Raw genomic sequence first — 12,161 nt, 5'->3', positions numbered from 1 at the left:
AATGATTTCTGATTTTATTTTCAGGAAACTCTGGTTTGTCTCACAGTAAGCAACCCATCAGTCTACAACATGGCTGTCCACCTACTTCCTGTAGAGGGCGCTGTCGATCCCCTAGTCACAGCTAAGGTTGGTGCCTGTGAGCAAGTCTCACACAGTAATAGCTTCATATGATAGTGTTATCCACACTCTGATGGGCACATCTGTGTGACTTTAATACAACAGTGTTGTCCACACTCTGATGGGCATGTCAGCTATGTTTTATACTCAGTTCTTTATGCTAGTGACGTTCCAATGATCTATTATAATTGAAAATTGATTAGTTAGGCTCTGTCCATATGGTGATCATAATAAAAAATAATTGATTGCCATGAAACATATTAGCTGTAATTTTTCTTTCGGTATAGTTGATGGACAAAAAAAACAAACAATTATTTTTATTAAATTTGTTGTGTGTAAAGTTTATTGATCCCAGGTGTAAAGTTTATTGATCCCAGAAACAAATTTGGTAGTGTTAGGGTTGGGACCCTGTTATCACCTTACAGTCATGTTGTAGGTTACGAATTGTACATAATATATAACAAATTTGGTAGTGTTATGGTTGGGACCCTGTTATCACTACCTTACAGTCATGTTGTAGGTTACAAATGGTACATAATATATAACAAATTTGGTAGTGTTAGGGTTGGGACCCTGTTATCACTACCTTACAGTCATGTTGTAGGTTACAAATGGTACATAATATATAACAAATTTGGTAGTGTTAGGGTTGGGACCCTGTTATCACTACCTTACAGTCATGTTGTAGGTTACAAATGGTACATAATATATAACAAATTTGGTAGTGTTAGGGTTGGGACCCTGTTATCACTACCTTACAGTCATGTTGTAGGTTACAAATGGTACATAATATATAACAAATTTGGTAGTGTTAGGGTTGGGACCCTGTTATCACTACCTTACAGTCATGTTGTAGGTTACAAATGGTACATAATATATAACAAATTTGGTAGTGTTAGGGTTGGGACCCTGTTATCACTACCTTACAGTCATGTTGTAGGTTACAAATTGTACATAATATATAACCTTAAAGTGTATACAGATATATGGAATGTAAAATTAGCTATTTGTAGAGACAATCCTGGTAACCACGACAATAGATGCATGGCTCTTATCAGAGTATGACAAATATTTTGAAAAGTCACTAGCCACAGGGCTAGTGGCTTTGTAAAAACAACTAGCCCACCAAGATAAAGCACTAGCTCAAATTCCTGATCAATTATAACTGGATTTTTATATAATTTTTGTAACATTACACATTTACAAGTATAACGGTAAAATAAGACAAACACTTAAATCATGTTGTAACTTTCAGTTTTTTGTTGTGTCGTTCGTTTGGTCTTTTGTCAAGTGTGATCCATCGTCATTGTCCCGTTTTCCCTTTTTCGCTTTTGCCTTTCCCCCCCCCCCCGGGAAAAATAATTGAGCAAATTCATGATTGGTATCTAAACCCACTATCAAAATAATTAAATAAGGGTACGACAGTTACACACAGTAATAGATGGTTAGGTGTATTTGGTAGTGGGTTATACATTTACTAAATGATTTAGGGCCTACTATTTATGTCGCCAGGAACACTGTGTAACAGTGATGCCAATTGCTCAAATACAGGGCATCATCCCCTGTCAGACCGATATCAAAAGAATATAACGGCGACATCTAATTCGTTGTTTAAATGATGAACAAAAAAGGTATTATCTTGTGTCGGTAGCTGTAACACATTATCCAAACCACTACATGTAATAGGCCAAGCCGAGTCGTTGCATGTGCGGTTACCATTAAAGTAAATTGTTTTCCTGATTGCCGATAACCACATGTAAGCGAAGTGTTAAATTAGAAAACAATAGGTAAATAAAACAAACACTGAAATTCAAAGCATGACTGGGGTTTACTTGATTGAGATTAACCTGTTATTGCGATTGGTGATTTCCAAGTTCATAGCCTAAAACATATGTGCGAGATTAACCACCACATGACATGTCCAACCAATCAAAACACGCATGCCATTAGACTTATTTGCTGTGCCAGAAACTTGAAAGGGAAAAGTAAACAATGCATGCTGTAACTGTGACAATGTAGAGATAGCATGTTACTGCAGTTTGCAGACCTAGTTCAAGTGGATTATTATTATATACAGTGGACTCTGTCTAAACCGGACTCACTTCGTACCGTCGAAATAGTCCGGTTTACATAGAGGACCGGTTTAGACAGAGTTCATCCAGAGTTATGGTTCTTGAATGATCGACAACTCGCGATCAACAATGACATTTGAACCCATGGATGGTTGGGAAACACAGTCATACAAGGCAGACTTGCAATCGATTATTTCACAGACATAAAAAATATACCTAATGGGGCATTCCTAAGTTTGCTGCAATTTTTAAGATGTTATCCACTAACAGAGACTTTTTAACGATTGTAATTACATATCAAATATATTTTTCTGCATAAAATGTTAGTGGCTACATATTAAACGTGTTTCTGGTCGTTCTAATATTTGTACTAGGTTAAATTTCATTTTATTTCCTAAAACATTATTTATTCGTACGTACAAAATTATTTGACTACAAAATCCAGATCTAACGGCCAAAAGCAATAAGAGTAAACTTCACACGAGTGTGATTACATTTTGTATTTGATCTTGTGACGGCGTCCTGATTACGTGGCAATTGACGATCATTGTTCAACTAATTAAGCAGCCCGTCGTTCAGTCAAATCCCAGTCTGGTGTAGACAGAGATAATTAATGCATGAACGGTTCTTTCGTTCTTGATTTTTGATCCGGAGTGCGGAGTAGACAGAGTACGGATTAGGCAGAGATTTATACCTAAGAGATAAACGGTAGCTGGACGGGGCTGTAGAAATGGACTGGTTTACGCAGAGATCCGGATTACACAGAATCCGGTTTAGACAGAGTCCACTGTACTGACTGCATTGTTGATATTATTCGATGACAAACGTCACAATCAAATGTATTAAACAAAATTTCAGCCGAAAGAAAAAAAAGAGAAAAATCCCCACGACAGTTCTCACTAGCCCGAACTTAAAAACCACTAGCCACAGGCATCGGGCTAGCGGATTTGTCGAACTCTGCTCTTATATATCAAACCATTCTTATTTTCTTATCATTCTAACTGATTGTGTAATCAAATGTTCATTGGTTTGTGCAAACTCATTATGACCTATAATCAAACGTTCATTGGTTTGTGCATCCCCATTATGACCGATAATCAAACGTTCATTGGTTTGTGCAAACCCGTTATGACCGATAATCAAACGTTCATTGGTTTGTGCAAACCCGTTATGACCGATAATCAAACGTTCATTGGTTTGTGCATACCCATTATGACCGATAATCAAACGTTCATTGGTTTGTGCAAACCCATTATGACCGATAATCAAACGTTCATTGGTTTGTTCAAACCCATTATAACCGATAATCAGACGTTCATTGGTTGGTGCAAACCCATTATAACCGATAATCAAATGTTCATTGGTTGGTGCAAACCCATTATAACCGATAATAAAATGTTCATTGGTTGATGCAAACCCATTATAACTCATAAACAAACGTTCATTGGTTTGTGCAAACCCATTATAACCGATAATCAAACGTTCATTGGTTGGTGCAAACCCATTATAACTCGTAATCAAACGTTCATTGGTTGGTGCAAACCCATTATAACTCATAATCAAACGTTCATTGGTTGGTGCAAACCTATTATAACCAACAACTGATAAAAAAATGTCCATCCAATTCCCAACACTAGTTTACGCATGCTTTTACATGTATGTATGAAGGAACAGTCTGATTTTGAACATTCCACTTCAGGTTAATATGGGTGGCTGTTGGGTGCAAAACATGGTCACTGTAACATCTTGAGTTAGATTATCAAAGGAATAGTTGGCTTCCCCCACTTAAGCCAGGTTATGGAAATTCTTGAAAGTCCTACAATTAGCAGATGTTATTTTCCAGACCTGCAATGGCATGCAATTTTGAGTTGAGATCATGGAAAATTATGGAATTTAATGAAAATCGGTTGATTGTTGATTAGTCAATTGAGAATAAAACAACAATAGTCAGTACATCAATTGGTAATCTGCTTCCAAATCTTGTAATTATATTAGGTTGCCTTGATACATGTCCAAAATCCTTAACAATAAATCATGTAAATGTTTGTAAAGGTCAGGAGAGTCATGCAATTAGCTGGTAACAAGGTGTCTGAACTTTGCAAGTAAGGTCAGTTCATGTGAGTAACTGAGAATGTTTGAAAATGGTTGAAAATAGCATGTAACCAATTTTGAAATCAGATTAGGACTGGTCGCATATTTTCCCTCCCATGTAAAAACTTCAGCACAACATTAATGGTTTTCTCTTCTTGTTTTCTCCTCGTGTTCAGATTGATCTTCCAAGACAGGAGATTGTGATCTGGAAGCGTGATGATGCGGCCATATATGATGACACATCACAGCTACAGCACGAAATACGGGATGACCCCAGGTGGGTTAATGTTGATTTACCCTATAACTTACCCATGATATCCATGTCATAAACCTACATGTATGTGGTAATTTAGTGTATTAACCCGGTTAATAATGGTATACGAATTTAAAGATATATGCAAATTTGCAAGGTATCTAGGTAATAATGTGTTGCTGTGGATGGGTCATTTGTTTACAAGCTAACAAGACCTGTATACCTGAGCATAACGTTTTCATAAGATTTAGTTAAAATGTGTGACGTCAAACTAATTTGTGCTAATCATATTACCAATGGAGGTGACTTTAGTTGTGTAATTTACTAAATATTGAATTTAAATGTTATTTTAGAAGTGTTATAGTATGAATAGAATTTGCTACTCATGTTTATTAATATGTAAAATAGACTTGGTTGATATTTTCCAACCTCGTTTAGTTAATCGTTATTTGTCAAGGCTTTGCCGAGACAAATAATGATTAACTAGACGAGGTTGATATTTTACATATTAAAAAATCACTTGTGACGAATCCTATATTTATCCATTATCTTAAAACACAGGTTCTTTATCTGAGCATATCTCAACATGAAATACGAGATGATCCAACCGGAGGGGACTATAGGTTTCACCTCCGTCCTTCTGTCTGTCTGTCCGTCTGTAAATTTCATATCTGTCCTTCTGTCTGTCTGTCCCTTCAGATATTGGGCTGACATTTTGTGTATAGCTTTATCATGTACTGTTACAGATCATGTTTGATTTTCAGGGTCATTTACTCATTTGTGACAGTTATGGCCCTTGAATTTAGGAGATGCGAAGAAAAAAAATCCAGAATTTTTTCCAGAATTTTGTGCATAGATTTATCATGTTCTGTTACAAATCAAGTTTAACTTTCATGGTGATTTACCCACTTTTCGCAGAGTTATGGCCCCTGAATTTAGAAGATACAAAAATTTGTTGGACATGGTAGAGAATATGTATATGGCTATTTTACAATAACGGGCACCATTTACTTCCACATGAGTCCAAAAATAAAGTTTTAATTGTGGTACCCCAACCTAATGCCGCTGATGTACTTCTTTTTGGTCTTTTTATTAACAGTCCAAATATTGATATTATCAATCTTTGTTTGCTTTTAATAAAATACTATATACATATTTGTAGAATGAAAAAAACTCAGCCAAATTATATTTCATGTTTAGCTCAGATACGTCGTTATAAGCTGATTAAATTGTATTCTCTTTATCTTTACCCCACGAAAAAGCTAGTAAAATAAGAAAAAAGTGGCAATATCTTAGTAGAGTACTTCACATGTAATACATATCTTCTTGTATTAATTAATAACTGTGTTTTTAACAGAAAATGTAACATTTCATTATGTACTGTAATAATATGTATTTGAAGCTCTGAATAAAAAAAATTATAATAAAAAAATAATAAAAAAATTGTGGTACCCAAAACTTATATTTTTCTGATGTATAATGTTTAAAGTTTGTAAGTCCAAACTTTAGTTTAGCAAATATCACTGACAAAAATGTTATGACTCTTTCTCATTTGTCAACAAAGGGTGGTAAAAGACTGGTACTATAACACCATAACAAAATATAACAAAACTACAAAAACACAAACTAAATGGAATGTTTATTTACTTCTTTTAATGTATTCCAACAAATTAATGGTGTAATTATTGTTGTAAATCTTAAATATTTTATCCTTGCCATAAATGTACTATTATGATATGCCATATCCATAAAATGTTTCACACTTCATTTCTGTTTGTGTTAAAAGTTCGTGGTAGATCTAATTAAAATTTATTTCAATAAAAGTATGCCCATTTCACTATTGGAAAATGTACCAGTGGGAATTATAATTCCAAGTTAATGCTTGTGACAGTAGCTTCTATCTTTTTCATGTTAAAGTTATGGACACTAGTCTTATATATAACAAGACATAAATGCACTTCATCAAACTAATATTGTGGTATTTATTTACCAGGATGTCTGATTCATGAACAATTGTAAACATAATATTTATTTTATCTAAGATTTAACAGACTGTTAAAGAACCATGTATACTACCAAATCAAATCCCATAGACGACAATAGTAACATATGTGGCTAAAACTCCTACCTGCAACGTATCAACCGACATAAACGCCATGGATATAAATACTACCACCCCTTACACTTAAAGTGAATAAAAAAAAAATGGGGGTCAAGCTGCTCGTTTCTGAGATAACGGGTAGCGTCTATGACTACCCTAGTTTCGCACAAAATTCTAGTACTTTTTTTTACAGGTACCCCATACATGTTTCAAGCACAAGGCTACTTGACACACTGGTACTAGATGAAATAAAATTGCAATTTTTTTTTACCCAGATGAAACTATTATGTTTTACAACCAACACACTCACATTTATAACCAATCACAGGACTTGTGGTGTTCACTTCTCTATCAAAAGTTCGGTGCACCTCGCACTTTGACCCAGCCGGAAGTTATTTGGTTTAGTACTACCTATACTGATAACATACATTTTTCAAAAAGTGTCCAGCTATGTGTCTTTATGACAACCAGGATCTGGTGTATTCTGACATAAACTGACAACCTCACTGAAACTGTTGTTTCTACAGTGCAACCTAATATAATGTACACCTCAAAAAGCATATATATTGCATATAGTTTTGTACAAATGCAATATGTCATATTAAACAACAAAATGTTTTAAAATAAAACTCCTGAAGATATTTACTTTCAGTTGGGTGTGTGTACTCAGGTATATATGTAGAGACAACAAAGATAGTCAGAGTACCTCTACCCCTTTAAAGAATTCCATTAAAACACATGCACTTGATTGACCCCTAGATTATGAAGACCTTAACAGGCACATCAAAGAAATATCAGTATTAAAAAAATACACTGTCTGAGGAAGGAAACACAAACATGACTGTACCTGTATGAAGTAATGACTTAATGTCCTGAACATTAGTGTTGGGAGGAAATCCTGTATGCTGGGTGTGGGTGTCTTCAAGTTACCAGGTGTGGGAATTTCAAATCCATCGGCCATGCTGATTTTCATAATGAACCATCAAAACTATTGGCAGCCACCAATATTCCTGACTATATTTTATTTATAGCCTACTGTAGTTGGAGGTTTTAATAGTTGTGATATCTGGAATAATCATGCAGCTTTAACACATTTATTTTTGATTAATTACTGAAAAAAACTATTTTTAAATGACAAAATTACCCGAACATCTATTTTCTTGCATTATTTTCTAATCCGGATGAATACAATATGTACATTAGATGTATTCCTACAATCTGTAATCCAGCATTTTATTTAGCTAGTAACATTAGGTAATACAGTTTTAACAATAAAATAAATTATCAACTTAATCCAAGGCAGATAATCAGATCTGAAAAAATTGGTTCTGAATCTAGTATAAACTCAAAATGCTTTTCATGAGAGCTAACTAAGTGATTATTAAAAAAAAAAAAATTATTTGGAGATCTAAGGATATGTTTAACAACCTTATTGTTATGTACAAATAAGAACAGAAGGCACAATAGTGACAACAAATTTAATTATGTTTTTGGTAAAGTTATTCTTAAAATTTACTTTAAATTTTGCATAAAACTACAATTTGTCTAAAATATAACTTAGCACCCTATAAATATGTCAAAATGACAATAAAAATCAACTTCTTTACAAATTTGAGTTTTCAGAATTTCATACATAAAAAATTAACAATGTTAATGGAAACTAAAGACATTAACCCACTATTGGCACATGCTATTTTTAATATAAAAATAAATTGCTATTAAAATCTTAGTTCAGGTTGCTTATTATAATACCATATTTAAGAGCAGTTGTATATGGCAAGTCAAATACCATGTAAAAAGAAATTATTGAAATCTTTACAGTATGAATTATAGGCCAAAACCAACTTTTCTTCAGTGCTAACTTTGATTCAAACTCCATTCAGAGCCATGTACAGAGATTATTGTCAAGGTCAAGGTCATTGTGAACTTGCATGATCGAGTGATGGCTAATTTATCAACCAGTATAGTTTAATTAAATAAAATGACAAAATCATAATATTTTTTATTATGCACTGAATATGTGCTATACTACCAAATCAAATCCCATAGACGACAATAGTAACATATGTGGCTAAAACTCCTACCTGCAACGTATCAACCGACATAAACGCCACAGATATAAATACTACCACCCCTTACACTTAAAGTGAATCAGAAAAAAATGGGGGTCAAGCTGCTCGTTTCTGAGATAACGGGTAGCGTCTATGACTACCCTAGTTTCGCACAAAATTCTAGTACTTTTTTTTACAGGTACCCCATACATGTTTCAAGCACAAGGCTACTTGACACACTGGTACTAGATGAAATAAAATTGCAATTTTTTTTTACCCAGATGAAACTATTATGTTTTACAACCAACACACTCACATTTATAACCAATCACAGGACTTGTGGTGTTCACTTCTCTATCAAAAGTTTGGTGCACCTCGCACTTTGACCCAGCCGGAAGTTATTTGGTTTAGTACTACCTGCATCACATGACTAATAAATATGAATGTAAGAGATAAAATAAAACTGCCAGTTGTGCTGAGATATCTTACAACTATAGTTCCATTTCCAACTATTTGTAATAGGGTTATTTTAATACACAATTTACACCCAACTTAAACAGGCAAAGAACCTGAAATTGTAAAGCCAGTAATATTTGGTTATGGACAATACCAAACAAAACCTGGGTTTTAGATATAAATTCATAATGTAAATACACAGTATGTAAACATATACATGTATATTGCAAAAAAGTAATAATGTGCATTTTTTTTAGCTTAAAATGTTCATGAAACAGTCAGAAAATAAATGGTATTTTTGTTAGCACCAAGTTAACAGTAACCTTGTTAAACCCAACAGTAATAATAAATTTGAACAAAATCATTCAACTTTAAATATAACTAAAAGGTTTGAAACAAAACAAACAACATTTCCCATATTTAAAAAATAAAGTTTTAAAATGTTTAAGATGATTACTGATTTCCATTTTATCAGCTGCAAATCTACTGTTCATAGTCTGATGTGACATTGGTAGTGTTCATAACCAATCAACTGAACATATTTATTTTCAAATATTAACATTTCAGGTGTGAGTATCAAGCTTAATTTAACATAACTTAATTTGTTTACTATATATGACTTGTTTGTAAATGTAAATTTTAGGAAAGATTTGATTAAAATGGGTTTTTTCTTTAATTTTCACCTTAAACTCTAAAAATGGTTTCAATAAAATGGTAAATTGCAAAAATATATCATATTCATATGAAACTTATATCTTATTGGTACCGGTATTACTGTTGACATTTAATCACTTAGTTGTGGGAAAGTTACATTTTAACACAAAGTTTCTACATGTGTATTATGTGTTTGGTTACGGACACTACAGAGAATCCTTACTGAATGTAAAGCACCCCTTGTAGTATGTTATTGGTAGGATTCTATCTTCAGTGTTACACATGTATGTCTCTTGTGAACTTAATTAGTTATGCAAGGTAAAAATTAGCTAAACACTCAACACAATTCAGAAATATTTTCAGCATGAGGAATGTCCTGCTAGTCATAATTTTGTTAGTTTTAGGGGTGAATGCTGCATGAAATAAAAATGACCAATTTAGCAATATTGGTATATTTATGTTTGTTCATATTTTAATATTTTGTAGCCTTACAAAATAAAATGCAAGAAAATCTAAGTACATATTTTGGTATTTTTTATAAAATATTTAAATTTATAATGATGCTTTTTGAAAGGTTACGGACACTACAGTTACAGACACTACAAATCCACGTTCAGTGTGTATTATTTTCAAATCCTTCAGCTACATGTACTTCACATTTCTGTTTGCAGAGTTTCTCCATACATCTGACTTGTAAACCTCAAATAGATGTAGAATTATTAGATGGTTACGGACACTACAGTTACAGACACTACAAATCCACTTTCAGTGTGTATTATTTTCAAATCCTTCAGCTACATGTACTTCACATTTCTGTTTGCAGAGTTTCTCCATACATCTGACTTGTAAACCTCAAATGGATGTAGAATTCTTTTGATCAAGTCAAAAATTATTAGATGGTTACGGATACTACAGATTTTGTGTCACAAACCTATAAGTTGCCTTAAACTTGTTAAATTTTTGTAACATTAAAAAATATTGCACATTTTATTCCTAAATCATAAATACTAATTATTTGTGAGAAAATTCAGTGCAACATGATTTAATTTCACTTAATTTTTAAAGACTTAATGTCCATATAGCATGAGGTATAGACTGTCTGTAAAAAACATAACAAACTAGTACATTTACATAAATTACAATAATGTTTGAACCTGATGATCAATATGTTTATAAAATAACTCACATTTTAAAGAGAATTGAATTGTCTGCAAACCACTGTCAATTTAACATAAAATATGTTCAATACATTTTTTCAACAAAGGGATTATTTCAGTGAAAATTAAAATGGAAATCTATAACGACAAACAGTATCCTAATTTGACTTACTAAAAGACTGGGTGTGCAATTTGTATTGAAATGAGATACCTGAAGTACTCCAAATAGTTAGGTGTGACCCATATGCACTAACACAGACCACACAGTGATGTATTGGGCTACACTATTTCATTGTAGTATAGCATAACATACTGAATCATGATTTGATATTGCAAAAAAGCTGATTGGTTTAGCAGTACTCTTGGAATTTTTGTTCATTTTGATGTTAAAACATATTTGGTTCATCTGAAATAAAAACTGAAATTGTATACTGACAGCATCCAAATCTACTTCACTAAATAATGTTATTTCATTACAGTCAAGACAAATAACATAAAAGCTTGAGTCACTGTTACTAAGTGTTAGAACTGAAATAATGACATGACTACCGTAATATTGTAGATTTTTAACTGTTATACCATACCATGTGATAAAAACTGATATACCATACCATGTGATAAAAACTGTTATACCTTACCACGTGATACAAACTGATATACCATACCATGTGATAAAAACTTATACCTTACCACGTGATACAAACTGATATACCATACCATGTGATAAAACTGTTATATCATACCACGTGATACAAACTGATATACCATATCACATGATACAAACTGGTATACCATACCACATGATACAAAAAAAGTAGGGGAACCTGAAATATTAATGTTAATATCAACTATTAGACCGAACATACATTTTGACCACAGACATCCTAATAAAGAACGTTCAGGTCTGTTTCTCAGCACACCGAAACACATTTCATAGTTTGCACGTGCATCACGCAGTTGCCCCGTACACGTGCGTGGGGTGTCATTTTCAATTTTGACAATTTGAAGGAAGGTCGATTAATCACTGTGGAAACTGTGGAACATTATTTCTGTCAATCTTTTTCATTCTGTTGATCATACAGATGTTATCGTTTTGTTTTTAGTAATTTTTATTGTTTGAATTTGCGATGTGGCGTATGCAACATGATGAGCATCTACAGGCTATTGGCATGCTGCAAACGGGCAGAAGTCAGCGTGAAGTGGCCAAAA

General features: G+C 33.1%; 1 protein-coding gene across 2 annotated transcripts in view; it reads left to right on the top strand.

Moving 5' to 3' along the window:
• The window catches only part of LOC121379424 (dynactin subunit 4-like), a 76,404-nt gene that overhangs the window by 36,194 nt on the left and 28,049 nt on the right, over window positions 1-12,161 (top strand). For both annotated transcript variants that reach the window (XR_005958841.1, XM_041508050.1), the window contains exons 11-12: window positions 25-126; window positions 4,457-4,557. Coding sequence is in view for 1 of the 2 variants with exons in the window: in XM_041508050.1 (XP_041363984.1) it covers window positions 25-126; window positions 4,457-4,557 (203 nt within the window). In the remaining variant the exon portion in view is untranslated. The remainder of the gene's footprint in view (window positions 1-24; window positions 127-4,456; window positions 4,558-12,161) is intronic.

Source organism: Gigantopelta aegis, chromosome 8, assembly GCF_016097555.1.
Source record: "Gigantopelta aegis isolate Gae_Host chromosome 8, Gae_host_genome, whole genome shotgun sequence".
NCBI lineage: Eukaryota > Metazoa > Mollusca > Gastropoda > Neomphalida > Peltospiridae > Gigantopelta > Gigantopelta aegis.
Note: the sequence above shows the minus strand (reverse complement) of the source record. Positions and strands in the feature narration are given on the sequence as shown.